We start from the raw sequence: 15,616 nt of genomic DNA on the forward strand, positions 1-15,616 counted from the left end.
CAGATGACTCTGACCAAACCGTGGCCGTGCTGTTCACTGTTGCACATTCCTGAGTCAATAGCACCAGTGTTTTTTTTGTTTTTACTTAACATGCATCTGCCACTGGTGTCTGCATTTTGTGCATTAAATGCGAGTATTCAAATAACGTAAACTATGATTCATCACCTTTTTCCCCCCAAAGTTAAACTATGTCAGTATTTGTTTTATCTCCCTTTTTTGGGGGCTGCAAAAATGAGATTGTAAGCATACGAACACTCATGCCTGCCATAAATGTTGACTTGCACAGAGTCTGTATCAGTTTGCAAAAAGCTATACTGTATAAATTTCCCCCATCCCTTAAGCGGAGCGATGCCAAAACACCGGTTCAGGAAAAGTGGAATGAAGAGAAGTTAAAAACAATCTTCAGTGTCGGGCAACACTCGGACTACATGCTGTCGTTTAAGACGAGTTAATCGAGGGAGCCGCGTCAAATTCAGCCTGTCAGGACTTGATAGCACATTAAATCCATCCATGAGATCCAGTGAACTCGGAGGAGGAGGCGGATCATCTCGGTGTCACTGTCTGATCAGGTGCTGAGCTGTGTGGCGCCTGAACTGGACAGCCCAGCTCTCCTGGTCAGGTCTTACTGGCTGGGCCAACCTTACTATATTTAGTTTTCAACACATGACTGATTCTGTTGACTCTTAATTGAGGTTATTTGTTCCTACGAGGGTCACAAGCGGACATTCCCGCAGGACAGGTTTTTCTTTTCGAGGTTTCCGACCTGGTGATGAGCACGGCGGTGTCGTGATGAGCAATGCCGTTGTCAGGTATGGCGTTCCCGTAGCTGCTGCGGTGCTGGATGGTTTTCTGCCACTTGCAGAAGCTGTCTAAAGACTTCCCCGCATGATGGTTGATCTCCAGTGTGGGCTGGTGGGGACAGACAACAGAAGCACTTCCTTTGTTTAAACACAAAACAATCAGCTTCAGGAATGAACGAAAGATACTTAATGTGAAGTTATTCCAACATCAACAACAATTACAACAATGCTATAATAACCCCGTCTTCCTTTATTGCAGCGATTGAGGCATTTTTCCACCGCAGCATTGCATCTTAGTCCCTCAATCCTGTAAAAGATATGTAGAAGCGCGGAGGGAGTGCTCTGCTGGCCACAGCTGGCGAGAACTCGTAACCCAGGAATGTGTGCGGTGACATAACTAGTAATTGTCTTATCCCACAGTCCCTCATTTCTGGCCCTACTGCTGTCCTCATTTTCCTTTCCAGGGGCAGCTTGCCTATTCAGACCTGGAAAACGGCAGCAGGAGCGCTTGCACAGAACACTCTCGATCCCGCCCCGACCTCAACGGTCCACGGAGTAAGAATAACAACACTAATACTCGCCTACCGCTAATGACCCTAACATTTACTTCACTACCATGTGAGATAACGAACATATCCTGGCACTAAATTACGGGCTCTAATTTTGAGGCACTATGAAAAGCATGAATCATAAATGTTCCCTAATAAGACGGCCACAGAGGAAACCTCAAAGCAGCGCCGTAATTCCCCTTTAATTCAGCATGATTCATCTGTCAAAGTGCTACAAGGTTAACATTAAAACGGAGCCGGGTACACGTCTCACCGCATGCTGTTAATGGCAGGCTAATAAGGTCGTTTACTACAGAGTCACATGGCACAGTCGTCTGCTGAGCTGTGCTGGTAAGGTCATGCACTTTTTTATGAGCTAAACTCCTGCCCTGCGGTCAGGTGTGGACTCTGTCTCCGGCAGCTGCATCTTTTCTGACCTGCAGTCACTCGCTGGCGTTATAATACACGTGAAAAGGAGTCTGCAGCCATATTATCGGCAGCGGCTTGAGCTAAATGCTAGCATGAGTGCGTCTTCTGTGTTCACCTTCTCTTGTTCAACATGTGACTCTACCCCTGATTGTGCTCCTAGATGAAAAGGTTGATCATTCTTCCCTTATTACAATCGTATTTTTTTTAATGGATGTACACACAAAGCAATAATTTGTAAAATGTAACTGAAATATATCAAATCAAAAGTTAATTGATTCAAATAATCAGTGGGGGAAAATGTGCTCGGTGCCAATCAATTCAAGTTTATCTGCCTAGAATCCACTAAACCTTTGAGTGCACCAAAAAACCACATGCTGCCAGTGGATCATAAAAGCCGTTAGTTATGTATATTCTGTCACAGTAAGTTTTACTTATATAGTGCCAAAATCACCTCAAGGCACTTTACCTGTAGGTAAAGACCACACAGTATTAGAGAGAAACCCCCTATGAGCAGCACTTTGGCGACAGTGGGAAGGAAAAACTCCCTTTTAACAGGAAGAAGCCTCCGACAGAGCCAGGCTCAGGGAGGGGCGGGACAAAAGACACACTGTGGAAAGAGTAGGACCAAAGCATTAGTATTAGCAGTAATTCATGCACCTTACCTGGTCTTCCATGAGCAGGATGAGCCGCGTCACCACGATGTTGACTGCATTCCCCAGGCTAGAATCCTGGAACAGTTTGGCAACCTGACCTCCAGGGAAACAAGAAAAGACCAGTCTTAAAAACTGCTGATAGAACAGCCGAGCACACCGCGGCGGGCTTTTTCCTGGCAATCGTTAGTGTATGTTCTGTAGATGATAGACATGTTTTCCCGTCATTTCTCCCCGCTGGAGCCCAAACGAAAAAAAGAAACAAAAAAAACACACTGGGGACGAGAGAAAACGGGACTTTGATGAATACAAATACAGATCCCGCCGCTCTGACTGCATAAACAGGTGCTTTTATTTTAACCAGGGTTTCATCCATATGGTGGTTTGAAAGTCAGAGCATACTGCACTGGAGAGGAGAGCTTTGTATCTAAACAGACCAGAGCCATACACTTATATGCTTGTGTCTTCATTTTCTAGCTAGGCGTTCACATTAAACGCAGCACTAATGTGTTCTCCGTGTACAACAGCTTAAGCACTGACCTTCCAAATCATCACCCTGGAAAGTCGGGAATAATTTGTGCAGCCAGGGCAAAAAGAATGCAGCTAAGTGACTTTAATGTATAACCAAAAGAAACTGGACTATTTTTAGAGCAAATCTGTATTAAAGAACCAAGAGCGATTCCTTCCCGTGTGCGTACGGTTTTCCAGTGATTAACTGCACGTATGAAAGCCTCACTGACTAAAACATGTGGCCTCCCCGAGGAGAAATCAGGCAACAGCTACGCATTTGTTTTTCTTTCTTTCTGTCTATAAACATTAATAATACATCCCCCGTAAGCCTGACTCGGCCTTGGAGACTTATTTCTGTCAGTGAAGACGACCCTGTTCTTTCCAGCTCGCCTTTAATCAGCTGAATAACATTTCCTTCTTTGCTTCGAAAGACGCCAGGCCACCAAATCACGGCCATGTGACAGTCAGTCGCTGAAAGCTGGTTTTTTTTCTTTTTTCATTAGAGGAAGAGGAAAGCTTTTGCGTTGTGAAACTTACAATATTCATGACTGCCAGGATGTATTGCTCGATGTCCCTGCGGCCGTGATAACCCACCATCATCTTATCAGCTACTACCAGCGTCTCCACGTAGCGCTCCCGGCTGACCGAACGCTTCAGAGGCAGCTGGCCACGGCCGACGTGATGAGGAGGCGTCTTCAGCGTCCGCTGCCACCACGACGCGCCCTTCATCGGCTTCTCGTCTGAGGCAGATCACACAATCTTACATTTTGACAGCGTGCTGTTGAAAAGAGCTCAAGTTGATCCAGCTTTGTATCGGAAACAGATTCTCTCGCTTTTCCCATCATTTGACCACAGATTAATAATAATTACAGCAATAACAGCAATTAGACGAAACACTCGACACACTTTGCGTAATCGTAGGGCAGATTTTAAAGGGCAGCTTTACAAAGTATCTTTCTTTTCTTATATTTGTCAAACGGCGGCTTTCCAAACATACTTGTACTTTTTCAGCAAACGCCCTGTAACACAGACTCGGTCACGCCTAATCACAACCGGGAACGCAGACACAGCCGCAGCCTTCTGCTGCTGGCTGGTGCACAGACTGGCCTGCGGATGTTTACTCCTCCGGTCTGGACCTTAACCGCTACTAAAAAAGACCAGAATATCTCTCGTCTCACCAATGACTCCGCAGGATTGGCCCTTGTACTGATGGCGGAGCGATGACCGCTTATAAACCACATGGGGGCGCCCCTCTGCTCTCTCCTCGCTCTCTGTCCCGGTTTGGTTATCTGGTGAGACAAGGGGTTCAATCAGGTACTCCTCTCCCCCAGCAACAATCACCCCCTGCTGCAGAGAAACAGATTTGAAGAATAGAATAAAATGAGGATTGCCATCACGGCACACAGATGACTTTACAGTGCGAGTGTTTTCCTGAGAAACTCTTTTCAAAAAGTGAAAACAGATGAGTCAGTTAAGCTCACATACCTATGCCTAAAATATGCTCACTGGACACTTTATTAGGTACGCCTAATCAGCCAGTCACACGGCAGCAACTCAAGCATGACCAGGACGACCTGCTGAAGGTGATTTAGGTGACTTTGAACGTGGATTGTTTAAGAAACTGCTGATCTCCTGCTATTGTCACAACCATCCCTAAGGTTTACTGAGGATGGTCTAAAAAAGAGAAAATGTTTTCTGGATGAAAAGCAGAGATCAGACGGTCAGACTGCTTTCAGCTGACAGGAAGAGATGATGGCGCAGCACGTTGAACCTTGGAGAAGGTGGGCGGCAGCTTCAGACGACCACAACAGGTGCTACACCTGCCGGGAATCTGAGGATGCGGATCACACCGGCTCCTCGAGATCGGACGACAGCAGATTGGAAAAACATCGGATGGTGGAGTGTAAACGAACGCAAGCATCCTCCACATCCTGCTTGTACGGTGCAATCCGTCAGCCTGCTGGTGGCGTTAATGGTGCGCAGGGTATTTTCTTGGCACACTTTAGATTATTTGGGTGAAAGTGAACAACGCTAGCGAACCTTCAAACTTCACAGGAAACAGCTCGATCGTCCCGTCTGTGTTGGGCCCTTTGGGCGGTGCACACATACACAGACGAGCACACATGAGAGCATGAAAGAGTGAATGAGAGCGAGGAAAATGAGAGAGCGAGACAGAGAGAGCGATACACTAACACTTCCTTTGATTCCGCTCAGATGTGTTGGCTTTGGTCGGAGCGAGAGTCTCCTCACCCGAATGGCGGCGGCAGCTTTCAAAGTGCTTTTAATCCCATAATAAAGTTAGTGACGGTCCTCTGGACACACAGCCCGCTCGCCGGTGAATGCGCTCACGCTGGTTTGACTAACAGTGATTACGTGTCCAGCTTATTAACGCTTTGCGAACACGTCTAATCCTCAGCTGCGTATACAACTGTTATTTTGGGGTCTGCTGTTTGTAGTGAGAGGATACACAGATACACAGCACTGTGAATACAGCAGAATGAATTCATCCAACGAAACGGGGCGCAGAGGAGAACGAGCTCTCACCCGCCGACGAGTGTGCGCGAGTCGTCCGCCGTGGAGGGCTGAGGTGACTTCAAAAGAAAGAGAAATGGATCCGGTGTCTTTTAAGGGTCACGTCAGACAGCTGTAAGATGTCATTTACACTTTCTAGAGATCAAAGCGAGCATTACAGAGCACGACGCACTGCAGGTTACAGGTAGACGTTTAACAGATTGCAGTTATTAAATTTATTGGACATGACACTATGTTAACCCTCATATAAGTAACTACTGCTGTCTTGATTTGCTGTAAACCTGAGAATGGTGGAGGAGCTGTTATCACCTTGTGCACCTGGGCAATTACTTAGATCAGTGCATGGGGCACTGCCGGTTACTACCCAGGTCTTGGCTAGCAAACAAAGTTGAGCAAGCTTAGAGCCTCCACGCTGTGAAACAAGTCTGACCACCGAGATCATAATGGCACTTAAAAAAAAATTATTTTCTGACTTTCTTCTTGAAACACTTTTATTACAAGTAAAAAGCCTCTGTGAATGTCACAGTACTGAGTGTTTCAGATTCTCATTTAATATTCTTTGACTTCTTAGTGGTCTTAGTCCTTCCTGCCTCAGTGTTTAGTCTCTGTTCCCATGTTTACTCTGTGCTTTTGTCCCATGTTTCATGTATAATCACCCTTGTCTCTATGTCCCTGTGTCTCCCGTGTGTTGTATACTCAGGCCTGAAGTTCTCTGTCGCTACATCTTCCCTGTGTTCCACATCTAGTTACCGTATTTTTTGTACATAAGGCATATCGGACAATAAGGCGCATTAATCAAAACAAAACAGTCAGATAAGTCAAACTTTACTCAGCTCATTCTTCTTGCTTCCTCCTCTTCCCTACCATTGATTCATTGATGCGGAATTCTCTGCAGCGGCTCTATTCCCATGTTGTTGCAGTATATGAATGACTAACCTCGTATTGTGGATGGATTATCTCAGTTGTTCTCCTGACTGATGTTTGGTCCGTTTACAGCATCCTGCCATGCGATTGCATTTGTCCCTAACCATCGGGAACCCTCATGTTAACTTTTATCAAGTGGAAAAAAGTTAGCGTTCAACCTCCAGCTTCACTGTTTATGCTATGCTAACATAGCTGTGTAGCTAGTGATCACGTAGCACATCATTATATACCAGCTAGCCCAACTTCAGTAACCCTACAAACGTCACTGTTTAGTTTTCTGTCTTCATTTATGTTGGAAGTGATAGCAGAGCTGTACGTTTGATTTTTTTCAGAAATCTCTCAGTCAGAACATGCTATATCATGCTTAGGTGGAAGCTAGCGAGCTAACTTCCTGCTAACTTCTAACTCTGTTAAATTTTGTTTTCATGGATGCCTGGATGTTAAACTTAATTGTTACACCTGGTAAAGCAGCAGCGCTGATCATTTTATTAAAGATGAAAGAATTTAGACAGTTTTAACTCTCAGTGATGCTGCAGTGTTCGTTTGTTTTTGGGACCTGAAGGAGATGGAGTTTAGGACCCAGATTCCTCCTCGAGGCTCCTGACTACAGTAGCCGTGATGCTCCAACAATCCATCAAGTGCGGCTTCATAGCTACCAAAGTTGCACTAAAACATTTTTGAGAGTGAGGTGATCCGCCTCCACTGTCTGTGTTTGGGTCCGCATCCTCCTCACGCCGCCCTCGCAGACGTGACAGTGAGTGTTTGATTTTTACCCATCTTTAGTTTTATTGGTTTTTATCAATCTCTGGGATTTTAATATACTTTGATTTCTTTCTGTAAACCTTCTAGTAACTTAGAACAGTCAACAGCTTTATTCGCCACATGCAGGTTGCCCCCGCAGTGGACTGGACCACTGAATGGTAGAAAAGTCTAAATAAAGTTTATTACTGCCTTTTCCTCGCAACCATCTATCACAAGCAACTTTACACTATGACACAACATAAATCCTCAGAATGGAAATACTGATAGTCAGGGATTTCTTATACAATTATTATAAACTAACCAGACACTTCATTAATTACACTCTTTACACTACTGGGTTGGACACCACCCCACCACCGTCTACTTTTTTAGGGCTTCAGACACATCTTAAATCTTTGTTCCACAGATTTAACAAGGTGCTGGAAATTTTAATTCATACAGATGTGATAGCATCACACAGCTGCTGCGGATCAGTCCTGTTCCATCACATCCCAAAGGTGTTGTATTGTATTGAAACTGGTGACTGTGGAGCCCGTTTGAGTACAGCGAACTCTTCTTTATTTTCAGGAAACCAGTTTAAGATGATCTGAGCTTTGTGACGTTGCCCCTCATCTTGCTGGAAGCACCATAAGAAGATGGGAACACCGTGGAAGTCCATAAAGACATGAACAAGGTTTTTATCGACGGACTGATTCGTATTGTTTCTGTCTGACACTGATGTTTGAATGTGGCGGCAGTAATCAGGACTCATCAGACCAGACAACGTTTTTCCAGTCTGCTATCATCATCATCATCATTCTGGTGAGCCTGTGTGAACTGCAGCTGCAGTTTCCTGTCTTAGCTGACAGGGGTGGCAACCTGTGTGGTCTTCTGCAGCCGCAGCCCGCCTGCTTCAACATGCACAATCAGAGACGCTCTTCTGCATACCTCCTTTGGAACGAGCGGTTACTTGAGTTGCTGTTGCCTTCTGGTCAACATGAAGCATCGACAACTGACCCCAACGAGGTATTTTCTCACAAAAAATGCAGATCGCTGGAAATTTTCTGACCATTCTCTGTAAACGGATGGCTGTGCGGGAAAATCCCAGCAGATCAGCAGTTTCTGAAATACTCAGACCAGCTCGTCTGTCACCAACAGCCACGTTCAAAGTCACTTAAATCATATTTCCACCACAATTTCAGCAAATCGTATGCTTACGTGTGATTGGCTGATTAGATATTTGCACCAAGTGGACCACACTTGAAAGGTACGCCTAACAAAGTTGCTGGTAATCACCTTAAAAAGCTTTAAGTCTACAGTAGCAGCGCTGGACTGGACACAATTAATGATGTCATCTTTTAAAGTGAAAAGTGTCTCTTTTGTAGCATAAATTCTTCCTTTCAGATAAGGTTTAGAGCTGCTCGAGGACTCGAGGTTTGCTAAAGTGTCACGCTTTGATGTCAGGATCTGCTGCTGCTGCCGTCACTCAGTGTACGAGCTGTGGATTTAAACGGGAGGGTCGAGTCTTACCAGGCCGTTACAGTTGCTCAGGGCCACTTTGCTGGAATGCGGTTGGTCTTGGAGGTGTCCCACATAGTGGCAATGAGGAGAGTAAGGGTGACTCCAGGCTAAACGACCCCTCTTCCAGTACTCCACCTGGAACTGCCGTGACAGCAGGCTTCCCTGTAGCGTCAGGTTGAGCAGGAAGTTGTTCCGGGATGTCGACAGCTGGTAGAAGAGCTAATAGACAGAAAGATGCACAAGAAATTAATAAATATATGTATTTTTAATTTTAAAAAAGTTACATAAAAAAGCATAATACAGAGTCAGGAAGCCTGTCTTCAGTGCTGCGCCTTCTTCTTTGGTGGTGTTCAGTCATTTTTGAGTCCAGCATCTCGCCACTGGGTCCTACACGTACTGGGATGGCGATCTCATACTGGCCTAGACTGGATAGGAAAGCAGCTAGAAGGGGAGAAATAAAGACAGTGTAAAATCAACACCAGAGTTTAACTAGATAAAGACAAAATTCAGCTTCTTCCAAGTGACTCTAATAAAAAATACAAACCTGGAGGATTTGCGAGCTGCTTATTTTAAATCACACAATGGGCTTTTTTATTGAGTGACTAACCCAGTTGGAAAAGAGGAACTTGCAGACTTTTTGGCCTCCGCTCCAAGTACCCCTCCTTCACAAGGCCATAAGGATGTTCCCATGGTTACCTTGAAACTGTATACTTCCTGTCTGTGCAAGAGGCCGGCAATGATTTATTGTCCAAACTCGCTCAGCTCCAAACAGCCGGTGTCAGCTTACTAACGGGGAAGGGTCACTAGCAAAAGGAGCCCAGCTTAAACCTTTGGTCTCGCTTGGTGGAGAAGCGGCCCCTTCCCACACAGAGTAAATACCCAGAGATCAGAGCTCCCTGGTACAGACTTAAAGGAAAAATCTCTCTGAAGGCAGCAGATCGCTGTGCCTGGAATAAACAGCGCAATTACAGCACAAACACTGCGTTCACACAGACTTTGTGAGGCTGCAGTGTATTTGTGACATGGGAACGTTAGTGCAAAACACAACCGGCGTTCGAGCCTTTCGAACTGTGGGAACCAAAACACAAATGCAGTTTCTGCATTTCAGATTTCACGGTTAATCTTCCAGCCCCGTGTCGGCAAAAAACACCCTTTCAACACAAAGGACGCAGCCCTCGTGTTTAGTCTAAATTAGATTGAGACTAAACATGTTTCAGGTATCTATTCGTCTGTCATCTCCTCCCTGTCCAACAGCGTGTTCCCACTTTTCCTCATTATCGCACCTCCACACCAAGCTGCACACCTGCACCCCATTACCACATCGCTTTTTGCCGTATTCCTCTGCAAGATTATCTAATGTGTTGCAGCCACAGCGTCATACTAACTTGTTTCGTCTGTCTATTAATGTTCTGCCATAAAATCCAGCTCCCTAGTAAACTCTGATTTTTAGCTTACATAGTGTTTGGGTCTCGTCTTGTTTCATTGGGCTGCTAAACGGTCCAAAAACACCCTGTGAGTAGTAATTCATTTATATATCAGTACTTCTCTCACACCAACCAGTCGCAGCAGATGGCCCCGCCCCTCCCTGAGCCTGGTTCTGTCAGAGGTTTCTTCCTGTTAAAAGGGAGTTTTTCCTCCCCACTGTCACCAAAGTGCTGCTCATAGGGGGTCACAAGATTTTGGGGTTTTCTCCGTTTTATTGTAGGGTCAACCTCACAATATAGAAGCACTTTGTTGTTGTGATTTGGCGCTGTAGAAATAAAACTGAATTAAATTGAATACTGCTACTGAAACCAATCAGACAGTGCATTAAATACAGACAGTCAAGTGATATATTTTTTATACTGTAGTCAACATTAACATTGCATTAAGAGTGCATGTACCAGCTTTATAAAAACTTATTCTGGGTCAAAGTCTGTTTTTCCTTAACAGATCTGATCATTTACATATGCCTGTGTAGGTTCTCACTCATTCGGGTCATGGTAGTCTTAGGAGCTTGGAAACAAAGCGACTGGACTTCTTTAAGTAACTTATAGAAGCTTAAAGCTGAAAGAAACTTAAAGAAGTCCAGTCGCTTTGTTTCCAAGCTCCTTAGACCTTCATTTAGATAAACAACTGCCTGGATGTATTTCAACATAGACACTGTGCCAAAAGCTTACTATTTGGAGACACACTTCAACACTACCTCCCACTTCATTGGGTACACCTGTTCAACAGCTTATAAATGCAACACAGTGTAAGTGCATTGCAACCGAGCACCAGAACGGGGAAGAAGGCTGATTGTAAGGCAGTAGTAACTCGAATATCCACTCACTAATCTCAGTCCAGCACCTTTGGGTATGTGTAGAACCAAAGAGTCACATCGTGGACATGCAGGCAACAAATCTGCGCCAACTGTGCGATGCCGTCATGTCGACACGGACCAAAATCTGTGAGAAATGTTTGCAGCAACTGGTTGGGTCTGTGCCATGTTTTAAAGCAGCTTTGAAGGTGAAACGGCGTCCGACCCAGTAGGAATATACCCACTGAAGTGGCTGGGAAATGTCGGTGGAAAAACAGAACTTAAACCTAAAAGCATACTGCAATCCACACAGATGCATACCTAATATCTGCTTTATAGCTGAAGCATTGGAAATGAAAATGAGATGAAACCCTGAATTCTCAGAGTGAGCGTCAGCGGCAACATCCGTTACTTCTTATTTACTCACCAAAATAGCTCTTATTCTCATTATTACTTTTAGCCATGACTCTCCTACAGTGGGCAATCGAGGCACCCCACTGGCATTTTTTCCCCCCAAACTTCCTGAAAAGCATTAGATTTCCCACAACAAATCCATCCTGTTCTTGTAAAGCACAGCATGTAAGCCGGCAGGTGGTATTTCCCCTACGTTTGAAGCACAGGAAAAACTCCTGGACAGAAAATGTAAGTACTAATAAAGCAGATAGAATTTGTGTCTATAGAAGAAATTAACGAGACCTCACACAGAATTAAGTGTAATGAAAACCAGAAGACACATGAACCTACAGTCTAAAGCTACAGCTTGGGCGAACTCAACAAATCCTCATTCCCACACCCACAGGGACACGAAACACAGGCAGCTTCAAAGGATTGTTGTGAAAACAGTTACAGGAGACATTTATGGATGCTATGAACTCAGAACAGCCAGCGAGAAGTAAGAGTGCAAAAATAGTTATCAACCCTTTAGTGAGCCATTAGAGGTGCAGTCTTAGATTTGCTGTATTAAAGCTTCTAAAAATAGCACTATACAAAAGTCTTGAGTCATGCCTCATTTCTTTATATTTTGCTTTCTTATTATTTCTTTGTGGTCTTTAAAATTTTTCAGAGGAATGTTTTTGTGTGTCTTAATGCACGTATCACTGACCTGTGACTCACTCAAGCATAAAAACAGTATCTAACTCAAGAAATGGACCCGTGGTGTGTTCAAACACAACAGATGACCTTTAAATTGTATTTTAGGAACTTTGTTTCTAGCAATTCGGTGGAAAAACACGTGATTTATTTCCCTTTCTTTTGCTGAACTTATGAGAAAAATAACACAGGCATAAAATCGTATTTTTGCACCGATGAGGTGATTCCCAACGACCTATTAGGTGAAAATTTGGCATGTCTCGGCCAGTGTTGGTCAAGTTACTTGGAAAAAGTAATTAGTAACTAATTACTGCCCCCAAAAAGTAATCCCATTACTTTACTGATTACTTATTCTCAAAAGTAATTAATTACTTAGTTACATAGTTACTTTTAAAAACACAATTTACAACCTGAATAGGTAATAAAGTGATAGATCTTTCAGCCCAATTCTACTTTTTCTGCATAATCCATCATCCAAAATGTAATCAGATGGAAAAGTCTCTTTTTAAAACTTGTTTTATTAGTTTTAATCGTTTAACTTTATGCATCAAGCAAAAATTTAATTATATGCAACATTCTCTGACGGGAAGAAATTAGTTTAACATTTAAACCTATTTTCTGCACATTCCAGCACATAAAATAAAATATTTTTTGTGTTTACACTCAGTCTTTCAAATAGATGCAAGTAAAACACAGCAGAAAATAAATAAAGTCAAAGACTCAGCGGTCCTGTTGCTCTATTTTCACCTGTAAAGCAGGAGTGGGGCAGGCGGAGGTTTACCCTGGTGCAGGTGTGCAGCGGTCAGTGGAAGAATCCGCGAGTTTCTCTGTGAGTTTCCCATTACGTCGTAGCTACTCGGTGCTTGCTTGGAAGTTTAGGGGTTTTTCGCTGTAAAAAGAAGTTTTCTTCCCACGCACAGCGGACACTAATGTTTTTGTCACTTTTTATGGAATCAAACTCAAAGTAAGGTCAGTACTTCCACGCTTTAAACGCTGCACGCTCATACTCTCTCCGCACTGATATATGATCCACTGTTGATCTGCACACAGCTGTTGTCACTGTAATCTAATTACCGTTTTTGCAATAGTAATCCCTTACTTTACTCGTTACTTGAAAAAAGTAATCAGATTACGCGTTACTGCCCATCTCTGGTCTCGGCATGATGTGCAGCACGTCCTTGAGGAAACTGCACAAGTGGAGAATAAAAGAAGAACTAGCAAACCTCGAAAAAAAAAGATCTACAAAAAGTATCAGAAAGTCAGCAAAACGCTGAAACGACCTGAGCGAAGCATCTGGCCCTTCACGTGATCCATCTGCTGTTCACTTAAAACTTCATCTGAAATGTCTGTGAAGGTCCTCAGTTATCCAGGTCATCGTAGTCTAAGGACCTTGGAAAGAAAAGCATCTGAGCGTCTGAGCTCACCCGAAACCTTGGCTGATTGTGACCCACACCCATTTTCACACCTGGGCTCGTGTGATTGGGTAGAGGATCAATAGGGGGTCCACTGTCCCACTTGGGGGGAACACTCACACAGGGCTTAAGGCTACGTCCACACCAGCCCAGATAGACTTGAAAACGTGTCCACACCAGCGTTTTCAGTCGTTTTCACAGAGTTGTGCGTCCACATTGAAACGGCCCAAAACGCTTACGTTCCAGTCCTGCGCAAAAGCGAGTGAGAATTAAACAATTTAAAGAAAAGCTATCAGGAGTACAAACTGATATTAATCTTTTTTAGGGCTGTCAAAATTGAGAGCAAACAAAACAACTGCTGTATAATTGGTTACATGACTGCATCACATGACTAAAATGCGTCATCGTCTGCGTTTTCGAGTGTCCACGCTGCGACGGGACAGCTTCTTTTTGAAATGTATGTGTTTTTGAGAGCGTTTTCAAAACGCTGCATTTTTCCTTGAGGAAAACGCCGTCTCAGTGTGGACGTGAGGCCAAAACGGAGAGAAAACGAAAACGCATTAGTGTGGACGTAGCCTCAGTCTTCTTGGATGAGAAGTAAAACGTCTTCAAGCAACTTAAAGAAGTCCAGACACTTTTCTTTCCAAGCTCCTTACTCTTCATCTGAAAAGGTTTCACTGGAAGGATCGCTGTCGAGAAGACGTTCTTAAGGAAGGGGGACAATTCAATTCAATTCAATTCAATTTTATTTATATAGCGCCAAATCACAACAAAAGTCGCCTCAAGGCGCTTCATAGATACAGAGAAAAACCCAACAATCATATGACCCCCTATGAGCAAGCACTTTGACGACAGTGGGAAGGAAAAACTCCCTTTTAACAGGAAGAAACCTCCGGCAGAACCAGGCTCAGGGAGGGGCGGGGCCATCTGCTGCGACCGGTTGGGGTGAGAAAAGGAAGACAGGATAAAAGACATGCTGTGGAAGAGAGACAGAGATTAATAACAGATATGATTCAATGCAGAGAGGTCTATTAACACATAGTGAGTGAGAAAGGTGACTGGAAAGGAAAAACTCAATGCATCATGGGAATCCCCCGGCAGCCTACGTCTATTGCAGCATAACTAAGGGAGGATTCAGGGTCACCTGGTCCAGCCCTAACTATATGCTTTAGCAAAAAGGAAAGTTTGAAGCCTGATCTTGGAAGTAGAGATAGTGTCTGTCTCCTGAATCCAAACTGGAAGCTGGTTCCACAGAAGAGGGGCCTGAAAACTGAAGGCTCTGCCTCCCATTCTACTTTTAAATACTCTAGGAACAACAAGTAGGCCTGCAGAGCGAGAGTGAAGTGCTCTAATAGGGTGATATGGTACTACAAGGTCATTAGGATAAGATGGGGCCTGATTATTTAAGACCTTGTATGTGAGGAGCAGGATTTTGAATTCTGGATTTAACAGGAAGCCAAAACAGGAGAAATCTGCTCTCTCTTTCTAGTCCCTGTCAGGACTCTTGCTGCAGCATTTTGGATCAGCTGAAGGCTTTTCAGGGAGTTTTTAGGACTTCCTGATAATAATGAATTACAGTCGTCCAGCCTGGAAGTAATAAATGCATGAACTAGTTTTTCAGCGTCACTCTGAGACAGGATATTTCTAATTTTAGAGATGTTGCGCAAATGGAAGAAAGCAGTCTTACTTTGTTTAATATGTGCTTTGAAGGACATGTCCTGGTCAAAAATGACTCCAAGGTTCCTCACAGTGTTACTGGAGGCCAAGGTAATGCCATCCAGAGTAAGAATCTGCTTAGATACCATATTTCTAAGATTTTCAGGGCCGAGTACAATAACCTCAGTTTTATCTGAATTAAGAAGCAGAAAGTTAGCGGCCATCCAGGTCTTTATGTCTTTAAGACATTCCTGCAGTTTAACTCATTGGTGTGTGTTATCTGGCTTCATGGACAGATAGAGCTGGGTGTCATCTGCATAGCAGTGTAAATGTATGCTATGTCTTCTAATGATGCTGCCTAAGGGAAGCATGTATAATGTAAACAGAATTGGTCCTAGCACTGAACCCTGTGGAACTCCATAATTAACCTCAGTGTGTGAAGAGGACTCTCCATTTACATGCACAAACTGGAGTCTATTAGATAGATATGACAAGCTGAAAGTGCTCAGGTGCCACATTACAC

General features: G+C 43.9%; 1 protein-coding gene and 1 long non-coding RNA gene across 2 annotated transcripts in view; one reads left to right on the forward strand and one right to left on the reverse strand.

Annotated features, from left to right (window-relative positions):
• adamts10 (ADAM metallopeptidase with thrombospondin type 1 motif, 10) overlaps positions 1–15,616 on the reverse strand; it is a 56,314-nt gene that overhangs the window by 30,412 nt on the left and 10,286 nt on the right. The window contains exons 3-8 of the mRNA XM_004553802.5: positions 8,957–9,096; positions 8,665–8,874; positions 4,116–4,284; positions 3,475–3,677; positions 2,440–2,523; positions 764–909 (exon numbers count right to left, since the gene is read on the reverse strand). Of these exons, the coding sequence (XP_004553859.3) occupies positions 764–909; positions 2,440–2,523; positions 3,475–3,677; positions 4,116–4,284; positions 8,665–8,874; positions 8,957–9,096 (952 nt within the window). The remainder of the gene's footprint in view (positions 1–763; positions 910–2,439; positions 2,524–3,474; positions 3,678–4,115; positions 4,285–8,664; positions 8,875–8,956; positions 9,097–15,616) is intronic.
• LOC143413110 (uncharacterized) lies at positions 5,374–8,687 on the forward strand. The gene is made up of 3 exons (XR_013093690.1): positions 5,374–5,583; positions 6,956–7,147; positions 7,723–8,687. It is a non-coding gene; the product is annotated as an uncharacterized LOC143413110 (long non-coding RNA).

Source organism: Maylandia zebra, linkage group LG17 (assembly GCF_041146795.1).
Source record: "Maylandia zebra isolate NMK-2024a linkage group LG17, Mzebra_GT3a, whole genome shotgun sequence".
NCBI classification, from domain to species: domain Eukaryota; kingdom Metazoa; phylum Chordata; class Actinopteri; order Cichliformes; family Cichlidae; genus Maylandia; species Maylandia zebra.